Consider the following 18,392-nt stretch of genomic DNA (forward strand, 5'->3'; position numbering starts at 1 on the left):
AATGATTTGGTTTTTTTATCCCACCTAGGTCTGAAGGGGTAAGTGTGTATCCCAACTATTACTACTGCATAGCAAGCTGCTCTAAAACTTAGTGGCTTCAAACAATGACAGCAGTTATTCTGCTCATGAACCTGCAGTCTGGGGCAGGACAGTTTGTTTCAATGGGGGCGGTTCAAAGGCAAGAATGGGCTGGAATCATCTGGAAGCTCACTCACGTGACATGCCTGGCACTGGCCAGAGAAGACACCACCAGCTGGGCTCCTTGGTGTCTCTCTCTCTTCTGGTTTCTCCATGTGGTCTCGCCAGCCTGGCAGCTTCTGGGATGCTGGACTTCTCACCTGGTGGCTTACGGCTCCAAAGGTGTCCATTCTAAGAGAGAGAGCCAGGCAGAGCTTGTATCACCTTTTACAACCTAGCCGGGAGTCACAGAGCCTCATCTCCTCCCCCCATATGTTTATTAGATGGGAGTAGCTTCAAAGGGGGAAGAATTAGACTTTTGTGGATGCGTGTCAGAGAATTTGCAGACCTGGTTTAAAGCCATCACCAAACCCACTGCTGCTGAATTGATTCCAACTCATAGTGAAGCCATCACAAAAAAAAAAAGCCATCACAGGGAGGGAGAAATTACCAGAACCGGAGAGGTACCTATGTGGAGAGGGCTGCCCAAGGAAAGCTGGGCCCTTGGGGGAGGGATCCAACCACCCTCAGCTATCTGCAGACAGGGAGCTATGGAACGAGTAACCAGGGTTCCTCTCATCTCTGACCAGTGCCTCCCAGGGACAGAACCCAGGTGGGAGGTACAGAAGAGGTAGAAGAGGTACACCAGGAGGAGCAAACGAAAAAGACCCCGCTCAGAGAACCTCCTAGTGATTGTCGTTCTTAGAGCTGTTTCTCCACTCTGTGGCTTATTCAGGCTCGACAACCTGATCTTCCATCCAGAGAAGACTGAGGTGCTTGCTGTCCTGGACTGGGAGCTGTCTACCTTGGGCGACCCCCTGGCAGATGTGGCCTACAACTGCCTGGCTCACTTCCTGCCATCAGATTTCCCGATGCTTCGAGGTAGGGACTGCTGCTGGAGGTGGGGTGGGAGGACACCAAACTCGCCTGACGTTGTTTGAAATTGAGTTTGGGCATGAAATTGAAGTCCTGGTGATTTTGGTAGGAAATGCAATTGGAATGCATTCCTATAACAATTGAGGGGAAGAGGGGTTAGCATCTATTTTAAGTAAAAAGTGTTTATAGATACCTCTTATGCTCATCAACTAACTTATATTTCATTTTTTAAATACAAGTTTATTGTGAAAACATTAGTGCCAACAGATAGGAAAAAGACAAAAGATAAAATCCTCAGTAGTCCCAGAGGTAGGCTCTGCTTAGCATTTCAGTATCTAGCCTTGTCATTGCTTCTCCTATGTGTACACACACATTTTTAAAACAAAAATGGGATGACACTATTTTTTTTTTTTTTTGGTGCCGAAACCCGGGACACTATTTTTATAACCTGCTTTTTTTTCACTTAATTGTATATTTTGAACGTTTTCATGCCAGTATCAATTTTTTAATAATGGCATAGGATTTTATTGTTTAGAATATCCTAATTAGTAAAGACATTTGATTTGGCTGATGGACCAAATCAAGACGGTTTTGGTCGATATTTGGATATTTAATTTGTTTACTTTTTTTTTTTTTTTCTATTACCTCCCTCTTCTCCAGCCCCACCTCCCAAAAAAAAATAGGCAGTGAACATCTTTGTAGCTATATCTTTGCCTGTATATAAACTCCTAGGATGAATTCCTAGAAACACCATACCTTGCATGCTTCTAAACCAGGAACACGTACAAATGAAGCAAATCAGTCAAAGTTTTTATTTGTTTTAATAATCTTTGTCATAATTCGGGGTGATCTCTCTTTCAACACCAGTGTTTATCACATGCCTGGTGGAAGGTAATACTCATCCACCCCGAGCTATGGTCCAGGTGGAATTGGAGGTCCCCAGCCCTCCTTTACTGGGGATTTAGTTTTAAACCGTTAAGAGCCAGTTTGTAATAGCCTCATGGCTGGATTCCCTGCCACCTGAGGGAGGACGACCCACTGAAATAATGAGCTGACCCCCTTGAGCTAGCTGTGAAACTAATTTCTAAAGGACGTAGCGATTTTCAGAATTTAAATGCTCACCAGCCACAGGGGAGTGGAGAGTGACTGTCCCGGAATGGCTCTGTCGCCTCAGGTTTGAGTGACTGTGACTTGACTCAACTGGGAATCCCTACCGCAGAGGACTATTTCAGGATGTACTGTCTTCACGTGGGGATCCCTCCCATCGAGAACTGGAACTTCTATATGGCTTTCTCCTTTTTCCGCATAGCCGCCACCCTGCAGGGAGTCTACAAGCACTCGTTCACAGGTAGGGATGGTGCCTCACCAGGGTTCACTCACAGGTAGGGATGGCGCCTCACCAGGGCTCGGTCACAGGTAGGGATGGCGCCTCACCAGGGCTCGGTCACAGGTAGGGATGGCACCTCACCAGCGCTTGCTCACAGGTAGGGATGGCACCTCACCAGGGTTCACTCACAGGTAGGGATGGCACCTCACCAGGGTTCACTCACAGGTAGGGATGGCACCTCACTAGTGCTCGTTTACAGGTAGGGATGGCCTCACCAGCACTCATTCACAGGTATGGTATTGGCACCTCACAAAGCTGCCTGGGGGATGAGTCACAGCCAGCAAAAGTCTTCCACCTGGAAGCCCCTCCCGTGGCTATAGAGGCTTTAAGGTACCAGTTTGGCCAGAATGTCTACAAGAGTCAGTTAATTCAACCATTTGTCGAGAACAATATACATGTTTTATCTTTCTATAATATTTAACCCTGTTTTTTTGTTGTTGTTGAGAGTATACACAGCAGAACATATACCAATTCAAGAATCTCTACGTGTACACTTCGGTGACATCGATTACATTCTCCAAATTGTGCAGCCATCCTCACACTCCTTTTCTGAATTGTTCCTCCCCATTAATATAAACTCACTGCTCCCTACGTTTGACATCTAATCTTTCAAGTTGCCATTTAACTTTGTTTTTTATTAAAATAATGCACAAAATTTTGAAAACAAAGACACATACACACAGGGTAAAAATTCAGTCATATAGAAGTCTATAAATTATTTTCCTTCCTTCTCAGCCCCATTTCTCAAAGGGAAACACTGTGCCCTGGGGAGAGTGGACTGTTGCCTGTTAACAATGAAGAAACTGGTGAATTGTATCTTATGTGAATTATTCCTCAATGAAGATTTAAAAAAAGAAGGTTTTTAAAATTCAGAACTTTGTGCAGTGAGTTTATCTATTTAGTCATAAGCTTCTATTTCATATTAAAAGCTGAGATATTATAGTAATTAAAGAAAATTCACTGATATAAAAGTTAAATTTTATCTTGGTTGAATGTGGTATATACAACAAATAAAACATCTATTTTAAAATGTACCTTTAGGCTTCTGTAACACAGCCATCTCAAAAATAATCTCGATTCTGTCATTCCTACTCTAACCTATTTCATTTTTAATTGCAAAATTAAGGTAGCTTTTTTCCAGTATAATAAATTAGTCCTTAAAACAACAATGCATCTAGAACCCCTGCACCTGTAACCCCCACTGGCTTGTCCTAAACCTGCCTGTCAGAAAGCCCTTTGACACTGGCTTGACTTTGTGCTCCCCTTGGCTTGGAGGTACAACCCCCACGTGTTCGCCTCCACACAGAAAACCAGATGATCTGTCTTTCCAGGCCTTTCTTCCCCTGTTCCTAACCGTGCTCTCCATGCCCTCCCACCTGGGAAGCCAACCAGACACACTGAGGAAGCCACTTAGTTTTCGTGTGCAAAAACGGCAAAATTCGTTTTTTAAAAATAGCATAAACACATCCAAGAAGAAAAACAGAGAACTACCAACTACGTGGACAGAAATGTTATTTCTATCCATTTGTCTTGTACAATTAGCCATCACAATCATTGTTCTGTTTGAACTGTTGAGATATTTGGTACTGCCACGGAAAAGTAGGGTTTAGAGGAGTCTTTCTCTCTAAGAGTGGAGCGTATTGACCAGAGGCCCAGCAACTGATTTACAGTCTACACCAGACCACCCTGTTATCACCTTCCTTTTTTAATAAGTGGGTGCAGGTTTGGCTTTCTTGGCCTGTTTGCATTGAGTTGATTCCGACTCATAGTGACCCTACAGGACAGAGTAGAACTGCCCCGGAGGGTTTCCTAGGAGCAGCTGGTGGATTTGAATTGCTGACCTTTTGGTTAGCAGCCATAGCTCTTAACCACTGCACCACCAGGGCTCCACTTGGATTTCTTGTAAATGGCTGTTAAAATTCTAGAAAGGAAGAAGTGCTGGTGGCCGACACTTTAGGTGGACTTCAGTGATGTGGTCTCTTCTGCTTGGAACTACTTTTGGGAAAATATACAGGAAGTGATAGTTTTAAATCAACCCAAGCTCATACAAGGGAGTTTCCAAGAGACAAAGCAGCACTCAAAGAGCGAGATCTAATTCAACCAAAAAAGCAAACCCATTGCCGTTGTCGAAGTGATTCTGACTCAGAGAGATCCAATTAGGTAGAAGAAAATTCCATACTGAAGGCTGTGGTCCTTGATCTTCATTAGTAAGTGCTTCAAGTCCTCTTCACTTTCAGCAAGCAAGTTTGTGTCATCTGTATAACGCAGGTGGTTAACGAGTCTTCCTCCAATCCTGATGGCCCATTCTTCTTCGTATAGTCCAGCTTCTCGGACTATTTGATCAGCATACAGATTGAGTAGGTATGGTGAAAGAATACAACCCTGGCACACACCTTTCCTGACTTTAAACCAATCAGTAGCCCCTTGTTCTGTCTGAACAACTGCCTATTGATCTATGTAAAGGTTCCTCATAAGCACAATTAAGTGTTCTGGAATTCCCATTCTTTGCAACGTTATCCATAATTTGTTATGATCCACACAGTCGAATGCCTTTGCATAGCCAATAAAACACAGGTAAACATCCTTCTGGTATTCTCTGGTTTCAGCCAGGATCCATCTGACATCAGCAAGGATATCCCTGGTTCTACGTCCTCTTCTGAAACCGGCCTGAATTTCTGGCAGTTCCCTGTTGATATACTGCTGCAGCCGTTTCTGAATGACCTTCAGCAAAATTTTGCTTGCGTGTGATATTAATGATATTGTTCTACAATTTCCACATTCGGTTGGATCACTTTTCTTGGGAATAGGCATAAATATGTTTTTTTTTTTTTTATGGATCTCTTCCAGTCAGTTGTCCAGGAAGCTGTCTTCCATATTTCTTGTCATAGACGAGTGAGAACCTCCAGCGCCACATCCGTTTATTGAAACATCTCAATTGATATTCCATCAATTCCTGGAGCCTTGTTTCTCGCCAGTGCCTTCAGAGCAGCTTGGACTTCTTCCTTCAGTACCATCGGTTCCTGATCATACGCTCTTGAAATGGTTGAACATGAACTAATTCTTTTTGGTATAATGACTTTGTGTATTCCTTCCATCTTCTTTTGATGCTTCCTGCGTCATTTAATATTTTCCCCATAAAATCCTTCACTATTGCAACTCGAGGCTTGAATTTTTGCTCCAGTTCTTTCAGCTTGAGAAACACTGAGCGTGTTCTTCCCTTTTGGTTTTCCATTTCCAGCTCTTTGCACATGTCATTATAATACTTTACTTTGTCTTCTCGAGCCACCCTTTGAAATCTTCTGGTCAGTTCTTTTACTTCATCAATTCTTCCTTTTGCTTTACCTGCTTGACGTTCGAGAGCAAGTTTCAGAGTCTCCTCCGACATCCATCTTGGACTTTTCTTTCTTTCCTGTCTTTTCAGTGACCTTTTGCTTTCTTCGTGGATGATGTCCTCGATGTTATTCCACAACTCGTCTGGTCTTTGGTCACTAATGTTCAATGCATCAAATCTATTCTTGAGATGGTCTGTAAATTCAGGTGGGATATACTCGAGGTCATATTTTGGCTCTTGTGGACTTGCTTTTTGATTTTCTTCAGTGTCAGCTTGAACTTGCATATGAGCAATTGATGGTCTGTTCCACAGTCAGCCCCTGGCCTTGTTCTGACTGACAATATTGAGCTTTTCCATCGTCTCTTTCCAGAGATGTAGTCAATTTTATATGTGTGTTCCATCTGGCGAGGTCCATGTGTGTAGTCGCTGTTTATGTTGGTGAAAGAAGGTATTTGCAATGAAGAAGTCATTGGTCTTGCAAAATTCTATCATTCGATCTCCAGCATTGTTTCTGTCACCAAGGCCATATTTTCCAACTACCAATCCTTTCTTTGTTTCCAACTTTTGCATTAAAATCACCAGTAATTATCAATGCATCTTGATTGCATGTTCAATCAATTTCAGACTGCAGCAGCTGATAAAAATCTTCTATTCATCTTTGGCCCTAGTGGTTGGTGTGTATATTTGAATAATAGTCATATTAACTGGTCTTCCTTATAGGCATATGGATGTTATCCTATCACTGACAGCATTGTACTTCAGGATAAATCTTGAAATGTTCTTTTTGACGATGAATGCAACACCATTCCTCTTCAAGTTGTCATTGCCGGCATAGTAGACCATATGATTGTCCGATTCAAAATGGCCAGTGCCAGCCCATTTCAGTTCACTAATGCCTAGGATATAGATGTTTATGTGTTCCATTTCATTTCTGACGATTTCTAATTTTCCTGGATTCATACTTTTTACTTTCCAGGTTCCAATTATTAATGGATGTTTGCAGCTGTTTCTTCTTATTTTGAGTCGTGCCACATCAGCAAATGAAGGTCCCGAAAGCTTTACTCCACCACGTCATTAAGGTTGACTCTACTTTGAGGAGGCAGCTGTTCCCCAGTCATCTTTTGAGTGCCTTCCAACCTGGGGGGTCTCATCTTGCAGCACTATGTCAGACAATGTTCCGCTGCTATTCATAAGGTTTTCACTGGCTAATGCTTTTCAGAAGCATACTGCCGGGTCCTTCTTCCTAGTCTGTCTTAGTCTGGAAGGTCAGCTGAAACCTGTCCTTCATGGGTGACCCTGCTGGTATCAGAATACCGGTGGCATAGCTTCCAGCATCACAGCAACACACAAGCCCCTACAGTACGACAAACTGACAGACATGTGGGGGAATGAGATGGATTAGTGACAGTTATATTGATGAGATCTATAGGATTAGATAGTGTCTTAAGCCAATCTCTTTTGAGATATAAAAGACAGAAGCGAGCAGAGAGGCATGGGGACCTCATTCCACCAAGAAAGCAGTGCCGGGAGCAGAGCACGTCCTTTGGACCTGAGGTTCCTGAGCTGAGATGCTCCCAGACCAAGGGAAGACTGATAACAAGGACCTTTCTCCAGAGCCTACAGAGAAAGCCTTCTCCTGGAGCTCGCACCCTGAATTCGCACTTCTAGCCTACTGGACTGTGAGAGAATAAACTTCTGTTTGTTAAGGCCATCCACTTGTGGTATTTGTGTTATAGCAGCACTAGATGACTAAGACAGTGTAAAAACCTTTAATACCAAAGCTACATGAAAATCCCTCTCTTTTGAGAGCTACCAATTGACCATGGCAGGAGCTGGAAGAAAAATGGGCCTCTGTGAAGATCAGTTTATTGATATGAAGAAGATAAGGAAAACAGTCTCTTTAGGACATAGAAATGCTAAACATAATCCAGGAGAGCTGGCTGCAGAAAAGCCCCTTGGAAAGAGACAATATACACATAGCAACATGTAAGGAGCCCTGGTGGCACAATAGTTAACACTCAGCTGCTAACTGAAAGATTGGCAGCTCAAACCTACCCAACAGCAGTGAGGCAGAAAGACCTGGCGATCTGCTCCTGTAAAGATTAAAATAAAAAGATTAGAGCCTAAAAAACTATGGGTGAATTCCACTCGGTCTCATGGGGTCACTATGAGTCAGAATCAACTTGAAGGCACCCAACAATAACAACATAAAAATACATGTAAGCACATAGCACACTGTCTGGTACACAGCAAGGGCTCAGCAAATGGTAGAGCTGCTGATATAATAACCAATATTATCACAGCACTGGTACCCGTTTTTCTTTTATTCTGCATAGGGAAAGGAAGCTCTGCAAGTGCTGAACAAACTGGGAATCTGACGGAATTTATGTGTAACCTGGCATGGGATTTTGCTGTCAAAGAAGGATTCCGGGTTTTCAAAAAGACACCAGCCACAAAGCCATCGCTGAGGTCCCTTCACACCCAGGCCAGCCCACAGACCCTGCTGAGCATCACAGGCACAAGGAGCTATAGCTCTTTTCCAGAACCTTCCCCAACTTGTGCCTCAAAGGGATCTCTGGTCATCTCTCCTGAGGGCCTCTCCCAGCCAGTCAGAGAGCCGTACCACCCGCTGAAGCAGTTCGGGGAGCAACGTGTGTACCCTGTGGAGCAAGAGCTGCAGATCCACGAGGCCTCAGCAGACCGATGGACCCCCTCCCCACTGATAGAGGACCTCAAGGTAAAGCAGTGTGCTGAGCACCATGTGTTGGGTAAAAAAATGTGGATGAAATCCTAGTTCATGAGTTTTATCCCGAGTGTGATGACCACGCATAACTAAGACTATGACGCCATTTACAGCGCGCCTCCCAGGTCCTGCCAGGTAAGCAGGCGATGAAACAGGTTTGTCCAAGAACACAGCAAACAAGTAACAGTGTTTGGATTCAAATCCAGGTCTTCTGGACTCAAAACCTGTGATTTTTTTTTTGGAGAAACCCCAAGAATAGGGCCCCTGGACACCCTTATAGCTCAATACTGAAGTCAGTCCTGAGGTTCACCCTTCAGCCAAAGATTAGACAGGCCCATAAAATGAAACAAGACTAAAGGGGCACACCAGCCCAGAGGCAAGGACTAGGAGGCAGGAAGGGACAGGAAAGCTATTAATGGGGAGCTCACGGTGGAGAACGGAGAGCGTTGACATGTTGTGCAGCTGGCGTCCAATGTCACAAAAACAGTATGTGTGTTGTTTAACCAGAGACTAGTTTGCTCTATGAACCTTCATCTAAAGTACAATTAAAAAAAAAAGAACCTGTGATTTTTCCCCTTTCAGGAAATACCAACAAAAAGATGATTATATTCATTTCCTTATTCTGCCTCTGCTCAGAACTCCCTGGTCTCCTGTGCGCCCCTTCTCATTCTTCTCCATTTGTTCCAACTAATCTGCCTGTCTTACCCTTGCTTGCTGCCCCCTGTGCAAATACTGGTACAGGTACATGTACTGGCTCCGTCTGCGCTTGACATTGAGGCCAGGCCCAGTGTAAACGTAACTCCGGCCTGCCAGCGCCCTCCCTGGGAGTAGAGTAGAGATAACGATGAGATTCATAATCTCTAGTGTGGGCTGCAGCCGGCCAGCCTCTGTCGGGCACTTTATACTATGTGTGAGCGCATGTAATCACCACAACAACCCAGTGAGGTGGGTGTTGTGGACGTCTGTTGGGTTTGGGCCTCCTGGTATCCATTCCACCTTCTCTTGGTAGCAGCACCCCAGTTTCTTTGGGGCATCCCCTCTATGCCTTTGGAAATAATCTGGAGGAACCTCCCCGGTGGAGAAGTGGGCACGTGAGCCCAGCTGGGCCAGCCAGACTTTCGCTACCCGGGATTACAGCACAGCAGTGAACTGGGCGACAGCAAGATTGGAAGCAGTTGGCGCTCACTTGTTTCACAGCAGCGGGGCCTGGTGGAGTGGCCAGGGGGCCTTTGCCAGGGTGGTCCTCTAGCTTCTCTGGTTCCTGTCCATGGCTGAGTTTTGTCTCTAGTCTTCCCGCCCAGTTTGAGGGTTCCAGGCAGCCCACCCACGGGGTCCCTTTCTCCTCTTGTTAGGCACATTCAGTTTCCACGGCTGCAACTCCTTTGGCCTGATAAGGGCGGAGCCACATCCCCCTGTCCCACATGGAAACGGAAACTCAGAGCTCAGGTATCCTGCCCAGGTCTCCTGGTCAGCACAGGGTAGTACTGGGTCTGACCCCAGGCGGGGTTACTGGCTGACAGCCTGAGCTCCTGACTCCCAGCCTGGGCTTACTGATCACCCAGGCAGGCGCTCCAATGGGGGAACATGAGGTTGTACTTGTCCCAGGAACAAAGTTTCATCTCATAAAGGAAGTGTGCTCAGGGGTCTCCTAGCCACCATGAAAAGGTGCTGGGGTTGCAGCTGAGGGGGCTGGGCCCTGTTCCTCTGAGCAACTACCTGGAAAACCAGCTGCTGTCAAGTCAGTTCTGACTCCAACCCCGTGTGTCAGAGTAGAACGTGCTTCATGGAGTTTTCAGCTGCTGGTTTTTGGGAAGCGTATCACCAGGGCTTTCTTCCTGAGACACCTCTGGGTGGACTCAGTTCTCTAACCTTTTGGTTTGCAGCTGAGTGCGTGAACTGTTTGCACCACCCAGGAACTCTGGGAGCGTGTCCTAATAAAACTCATTACAACAATAGTAACGCTAGTAACAACAACACAAGGAGTAAGCGGGGGTGTCTGGGATATGGAGACTTGGGGGAGGGCCCCAGTTGCACTTTCTGTAGGACTTGGTCCTGTCCTGGGGCTGCCTCGTGCTTCTGCTGCCTACAGATCTGCAGAGCCTCTATCCAGCCCTGCGGTGTGACCTCGGGTCACTGTTTTGGGTGTGCCCTTCCTCCTGGGCTGTTTGTTTGCCTTATGCCATCCAATCCCCTCCATTTTTTCCCCGTGGGTCAAAATGATATCATTCACTGTGGTTCTCTGATTTATTTTTTCCATGACAGGAAAAAGCCAAGGCCAAAGGACTCTGGAACCTTTTCCTACCCTTGGAGACTGATCCTGAGAAAAACTACAGCACAGGCCTGATCAACGTCGAGTATGCACACTTGTGCAAACTCATGGGCTCCTCTGTGTACGCTCTGGAGGTACTTGCTTTAACGGCGTCCTGGTCCTGACGAGAACGTCTCACCACACTCTACCAGTCACTCTCCCGCATGAATAGAGTTCCCTCTGGCTTGCCCTGGGTTCAGGGGCCCTGACAGTAACATGAGCTTCTCATAATGAGGAGAGGACAACTCCAGGCAGGCAGCTGAAGCAAGAAAGCCACTAGGGGGTTTGCACAGGCCTACTGGGCTTCCGTTAGTCTCCAGTTCCCACCCTAGACCCCCACCCCTGGTTCTTTCTCCTTCTCTCAAATAAGGAGGCACTCCGAGGTTGCCCTTCATGGGGCCTGAGATATTATGTCCAAAAAGTCACAAAGAAGGTATTAACCAAAACCAAACTCATTGCTGTTGAATCAATTCCAACTCATAGTGACCTTACAGGACAGAACAGAACTGCTCAATAGGATTTCCAAGGCTGTAAATCTTTACGGAAGCAGACTGTCTCATCTTTCTCCCGTGGAGTGGCTGGTGGGTTCGAACTGCCAACCTTTCTGTTAGCAGCCAAGTGCTTAACCACTGTGCCGCCAGGGCTCCTCAAAGAATGTATAAGAGACACAAAAAAAGTAATAAAATGGCAGAACTAAGTTCTTCCTTATCAGTAATTACCGTGAATGTAAATAGATTAAATGCTCCAATCAAAAGCCACAGCATGGCAGAATGGATTAAAAAAAAGATATGCTGTCTACAAGAAACATATCTTAAGCACAAAGACACTGGTAGGTTGAAAGTGAAAGGATAGAAAAAAATATTCCATGCAAATAGTAACAAAAAGAGATCTGGGGTGGTAATTTTGATATCGGATAAAATAGACTTCAAGTCAAAATCTGTTATAAGAGACAAAGAAGAACATTACATAATGATAAAAGGGTCAATTCATCAAGTAGATATTACAATTATAAATATATATACACCTAACTTGAAAGCCCCAATAAAGCAAAATGTCAAGTATCTGCATCTCTCTGGGGAGAGGAAGAACTTTCAATTAGTGGTCAGGGGGTCAGTGGCTTGGAAGGAGTCCCGGTCCACTGCTTCTAGGGCACTTGAAGTCTTCAATGTGGACATGGGAGTCACCGTTATGCCCTTTCTCCTTTGTAATCTTTAACTGCTGTGCTCCAGACGCAGGGAACATGGAGCTTCTGGTGCGATACGGCACTGAGGAGCAGAAGGCCCTCTGGCGGGTGTCTCTGCTGGAGGGCAGGGCCCGCTCCTGCTTTGCCATGACAGAGCCTGAGGTACTGGCCCACGGAGGCCCCTTTTGACCAGGCCGGACCCTCACTACCAGGCCTGGCTGGCCCTGCCCCACAGGAAGCGCTCTAACTGGAGTGTGCCTTCCCCAAGGTTGCCTCATCAGATGCCACCAACATCGAGTCTTCCATCAGAGAGGAGAACGGCTACCATGTCATAAACAGTCGCACGTGGTGGATCTCAGGTATTTGGCCTGAAATTCATCCTTCATTCACACTTCAGTGGGTCTGTATTGATAAGCTTGTCTCTCTGTCCCTTCCTTCTGCCCAGTGGCAGGATCCATTTTTAAGCAGAGGCAAAGGAGATCTATCTCTGCACCTGGCAAAGGCAGCAGGCCCAGTGAGACCAACAGCTCCGCGAGGAGTGCATGGTTCTCAAGGGCTGCTGCACAGGGGTGGAGATGACGTCAGATGGGACAGACTCCCCCTGCTCTTGTGACTCTAGGAATCTCCTGTTCATTCCCTCCTGCTCTCCATTCTGTTGTGGGCACCTCCCTTTGGAAGTTCACTTCCTCTGTGGCTTTCCCTTCCTCCTAGGTCAGGTCTATTATATCATGAGGGCTCTGTTGCTAGGATGCTGAACAGGTTTCAGCAGAGCTTCCAGACTAAGATGGAGTAGGAAGCAAGGCCTGGCAATCTACTTCCAAAAACCAGCCAGTGAACACCTATGGAGTACAACAGTCTGATTCCCAGCCAATCATGGGAACGGCACGGGACCGAGCAGCGTTTCGTTCTGTTGTGCGTGGGGCCACCATGAGTCAGGAGCTGACTCCGTGGCAGCTAACAACAACGACCAAGCATAACCCTGCTGTTTACCCAGCGCTGCCTCTGCAGGGCCCTCCGTGAGTACTGCCCCTACATCTCCCCGCATTTTACAGAGGAACGAACTAGGACTCCGAGAGTAACTAGCCCGAGGTAGTAACCCCCAGCTAGCAAGGAGGGAAGCCAGAATTCCAGGTTTGCCTGACTCTGGAGCCCACGCACAAAGCTGTTACCTTCACAGTGCCTGTGGAACCAGAGCAGAACCTCTGGCAAGAACAAGGTAGCGGCGTTCAGCCTCTTGTCTCTATATTTTCACCTCTATATGGTGCTTCAAAAAACAAATTGCTCTTGTGATTTTGGATTCATTCTTCACAGGCAAAAGCTAATTGCTCGTATTTCTGGTCAAGAGCCTGCAAACCCTCTGAGCACGTCGAGGCTTCCTGAGCTCTGCCTGCTTGCCGGCTCTGCTGTCCCTGTGCCAGGCCTGCGAGGGGAAGGAGGGCTGATGGCCCCAGTGTCAGATATGGGGCCTTTCTCTCTCCTTTCCTGGCAGGTATCCTGGATCCTTGCTGCCAACTCTGCGTGTTTATGGGGAAAACAGACCCGCAGGCCCCGCGCCACCGGCAGCAGTCGGTCCTCCTGGTCCCCATGGAGACCCCAGGGATCAAAGTCACCCGGTCCCTGAAAGTATTCGGGCTGGAAGATGCACCAGGTTGGTTTGCACCCCCTGGGTGGCGGAGCTGGTCCTCAGGGAAGTGGCTTTGGGCAGCCCTTGCTCAGTTCCAGTTGTGACAACATCTGGAGGGCCACTCACCCCTGCATTCATTCCATACACGCATAGCAACCACGTATGCAGACCGCAGACAGGCACTCAGGTACTTTTTCCTCTTAATTTACCTAGAAGTTAAGCCGAAATCTCTGTGAGACCAGGAGGCCCCCCAGGGCAGAGGAAGGAAACGGGGTGTGCACTCCAAACCTGCCCTGGTCACTCTTCCCCCGAGCTCCAGGGTGCAAAGCTAAAGCCCAGGCATTGCTCTGGGGTCCTCTCACAGCTAAAAACATTGACATTTTCCTTTTAAGCATTGCCACAGGATCGCTACATTGTAGGGTCACAAACTATGAGGGAGTTTGAATGTCAGGTACAATCATGTTTTATAAAAGGAATGGCAAAATACTCATTTGACTTTATAAAGCCAAACCAGTTGCTGTGGACCTTTTCAGCTACGTCCCAGCTTGAGGGTTAAATAAAGGCATGAATATTGCCCGTGGATGAGGTGACCTAACGTGGAAAATAGGCATGGCAGGTTCATCGTGGTGATGTGTTTGGGTCTTTCAGGTGGCCACAGTGAAGTCCTGTTTGAGGCCGTGCGCATGCCCAAGGAGAACATAGTCCTGGGCCCCGGCCGTGGCTTTGACATCGCCCAGGGCCGACTGGGTTCCAGCAGGATCCACCGCTGCGTGAGGCTGATGGGGTTCTCGGAGAGGGCCTTGGCGTGCAGGAAGGCCCCAGTGAGTTGTGGTTAATATACAACCACTCCTTGCTCCCACCGCTGACCCAGAATTGCCCGTCGGCTCTGCCATGGGGCCGCAAGTCCGAACTGTTTCCCGAAAGCAGAGTTAGCAGGGGAAGTAAGGTGCAGTTCTTGCCAAGACGCTGTGTCCCTGCCTTTGCTTTGCATTTGCTACTTTGCTGAAGTTCGGAATTCGGAGCAGAATGGGCCCCGCTCTGTCTGTGTGACCAGAAGGAGCAGGCTGGGCTCTGTGGTGGCAGAGGGCAGCATTCCAAGGTCCAAAGGCTCACGGGCTGCTGGGAGCTATGCCTGCCCCCAGCACACCTTTAAAAATGAGATACGGGAGAACTGCGTGGATCGCTTTGGTCTCTGGGTTCCACCACCAGCCCCGTAGCACCCCCTCCCCTAGATGGCCTAGAGCTCTGGCCACAGAGCTAGTCCTGCTGTGACTCCCCCACCAGGCTGGAAGCCTAAAGAAAGGAGAGCCTTTGATCGAACGCACAGACCGTTTGCCAAGAACAGTAATTCAGATCAGTGGTATCGATTCCACGAAGATGCAGCAAACCTTTGAGACCAAACAAATATCTCCCAAGAAACCATGCAAAGAACAAACTCCATGCAAAGAATGAAAAGAGGTTGTGCTTTACAGCCTTTTTGAGTGGAAACTGACCAGTTCTTTTTCCTTTGAAAATAAAATGCCCCTCTTCGATGGGTCAGGTAGGGCAGGTACCTGCATTAAAACTCAACCTTCCTGGAGAGCGGTTTGACAGTATGGTTCAGAAGTCTTCAGAAAGTTTGTAGCATTAACATGGCAATTCCATTTATAGACTTAATTGCAAGAGAATAATTAAGAGTCTACAAAAGATTGGATCTGAAGAGGTTCACTGAAACACTGATTATAACAGCAAAATGTTGGGAATGGCCTACGTGGCTGGTGATTTGTTCAATTAACCACGGTACAGGCATGCAGTGGAACTGCAAAATGATGCTGTAGAAATCTGTGTCTTAACAGAAGTTTTCATTATATCCTCTTAAATGAAAAAAAAAGCAAGCCACAAAGCAATATACAGACTATCACTCCATTTTTATATATATAAAAAAGCATATGTATGTGTATGGGTACAAAAACTCTAGAGGGACACCCACCAAATCCTAAATATAAGTAAGTGGATGGTGGGATTGTAGGTAATTTTCTTTTGCCTGAAAATTTATACTTTTTTCTGCCATGAGATTATTGTTATAACAGTTGTTTTCATAAAAAAGGAAGAAAGAATACCTTATAACCTGTTCTGATACCTTGTGCCTTTCCAGGGCTAAAGTCACCAAAAAAAATTTGTTTTTTTTTTGGTCACCAGCACAGATAAAAGGTGCCCGCCAGGGGGCTCCCGCGCCCGGCTTTCCTCCCGAAGGCACTCTGGGGCGCACAGCTGGTGCGGAGTCGGTAGAGGGCACCCTCACCCTGCGTCGATCGCATAAGGCTCCGCAGCCACTACTGTGCTTCACAGCCTTTTGACAACAGAGTTGCCTTCTATCCTGCCAGCTATAGTATATACTAAAAAATTTCAGTCTGTTATACAGCCTTCCTCTGATTCTGCCTCTTCAGACACTCTTGTGCAGCATTGGCTTTGGGTGTGAATGCTATGCACAGAGGATGCACACAAAACCGCGATATGATGTGTACAGGCTAATGCCTCAAACCAGTCAGACGTCCATTTGTTATCGTGTTTGTTAACAAGCCTTTATCGCTTAGTGTTTATAAACCCCGCTTAGCACTGGGGGGAAAAAAAAAGATTAGCATTGGGCCAGCTGCGTGCTCAGACAGAAAGAACTGTTCCTTGCCTGGGAGCTAGCCTTGCCCCTCCTGCACGGAGGAGGCTGAGTTGTCAGGGTAAAGGGTTCCTGGACGTAATTTGCACAGTTGTCGCTGCTGTCTGCATCTGCATCTTCTCCCTGTGGATTCCTATGTCTGGAGAGCTGGCAAATCTGCAGATAAGCTGTAGGCTTCTGCTTTCCTGTCTGCTCCCCACCGGGGCCTGCCCTCTCCTGTGTGTTCGTCTACCCACCCTCTCGCCCCAGTGGCTGTGGCACCCTCAGCCCAGTATGTCCTTAGCCCCATGTCTCCTGTGTCAACAGGTGAAGTCCCAAGTAGCCTTCAGAAAACCTCAGGTGGAGCAGGGCACGCTTCTGGCCGACATCACCCAGTCTCGGGTGGAGATCGAGCAGCCCCGGCTGCTGGTGCTCAAAGCTGCCCATATCATGGACATGGCTGGAAATAAGGTAGGAGGCTGAGGGGTTCCTGTGAGGGTCTTACAGATGACAGAGGGCCCGAAGGAGGGAATTAATCCTGGGAATCTATAGACTGACTTTGACCCAGTGAACTTCTGGGTCCAAGTCAGTGGGCCTGACAGGGTCACGTGGCCCCCTGGCCTCAGCCCCACCCAGGCCTGGCCTCCCAGGCCATGTTGGCATCAGTGATGGCAAACGGAGAATAAGCGAAGGAGAAGGGACCCTCCGCTGGCCTCAATCCAAAGTACAGAATCAGCCAAAATAGAAGCTTATTTTCAAGTTTGCTGCTTTTCATTGCACAGCTGTTTCTGATTGCCTCTCAGGGGCCAGGCTCTATGCCCAAAGGTGGCCCCTGCCTGGTCCAGCCTCTGCTGGGCGGCCTCCACCTCCGGGCTGAGGGACTGCAGTAAAGCAGGGACAATCCAGGTCACATTCTCAGCTCCTTGGCACTATGTGCCAGGTGTGGTGGAGGCTCTGGGAGCGCCTGGCTGCAATGACCTGACCCAGCAACGCTGGTCCTCAGAGCTTGCTTTCATGGAGCCCCGGCTGGCCGTGACCTTGGCACTGTATTGGTTGGAGATGGAGCTGCCCATGACCCTGAAGGAAGTACAGGCTGCTCCCCACTCAGCATTCTTTGTGACACGGGGAAGTCATCCATGCCCTGGGAAGAACGTCAGTGTTCCTGAGCACTTGCCTCACACCTCAGCATCTTTAATCACTCCTGTGATCACCAACGGAAACCCTGCTGACATAGTGATTAAGAGTTATGGCTGCTAACGAAAAGGTCAGCAGTTCGAATCCACCAGGCACTCCTTGGAAACCCTTTGGGGCAGTTCTACTCTGTCCTATCAGGTTGCTATGAGTCAGAATGGACTTGACAGCAATGGGTTTTTTTTTGGTCACCAACGCTGCACCCCCACACCCTTAGGTGCAGGCAAGGCTTACAGTCTAGTAGACCCGCCTTCTCTGTGGAGCTATTGTTTTTACTTCTGTCCTATGCATTTTTCACCAAGGGTTCTGGCCTCGGTCATGCCCTCATGACCCACCCTCTCTTCCTTGCAGGCTGCACCATTGGACATTGCCATGATTAAAATGGTAGCCCCATCCATGGCCTGCCGAGTGATCAAGCATGCGATTCAGGTGAACGTGCCTACTGATGCTGGTGTGTCTGAACCATTTACAGCACGTGCTCCCCAAGCTCCTGCCGGCTCTAGCTGCTGCTCCTTACTGCAAATGTATTGTGCATATGTTACTTCCTGTTCCTCCTTGCAACAACCCTGGGAGGTGGGCCCCGCTACTATCCCCATTTTGAATATGAGGCCACGGAGGCACAGAAAGATCATGTGACTTGTCTAAGTAGCTGGACTTGGATTGATGAGACCATAGGTCTTTGTAACACCAGAGTTCAGCCTCTGAACCAGGCAGGGCTGCCCCTTCCCACATCTTACTCCTGGCCCCAACATAGAGATTTCCTGGTGGGAGGTCACCCTGCAGAGTGGACTTGGTGCATATGGCATCCACAGAATGGGAAGTGTGACCCCACCTCAAATCTCCTAGAATGTTTGTTCCACCCCAGTGTCGTAGGGGGCATCCCCAGGAAGACACCGTGACGAGCAGGCAGGCTGTGGTTGGGGCCCCAGAGATGAGGGTTCAC

At 47.6% G+C, this 18,392-nt stretch overlaps 1 protein-coding gene across 1 annotated transcript in view; it reads left to right on the plus strand.

Annotated features, from left to right (window-relative positions):
- ACAD10 (acyl-CoA dehydrogenase family member 10) overlaps positions 1–18,392 on the plus strand; it is a 52,205-nt gene that overhangs the window by 33,019 nt on the left and 794 nt on the right. Inside the window, 9 exon segments of the mRNA XM_064272220.1 lie at positions 914–1,059; positions 2,228–2,401; positions 8,108–8,508; positions 10,777–10,917; positions 12,274–12,364; positions 13,495–13,653; positions 14,278–14,450; positions 16,586–16,729; positions 17,801–17,878. Of these exon segments, the coding sequence (XP_064128290.1) occupies positions 914–1,059; positions 2,228–2,401; positions 8,108–8,508; positions 10,777–10,917; positions 12,274–12,364; positions 13,495–13,653; positions 14,278–14,450; positions 16,586–16,729; positions 17,801–17,878 (1,507 nt within the window).

Source organism: Loxodonta africana, chromosome 19 (assembly GCF_030014295.1).
Source record: "Loxodonta africana isolate mLoxAfr1 chromosome 19, mLoxAfr1.hap2, whole genome shotgun sequence".
Lineage (NCBI taxonomy): Eukaryota > Metazoa > Chordata > Mammalia > Proboscidea > Elephantidae > Loxodonta > Loxodonta africana.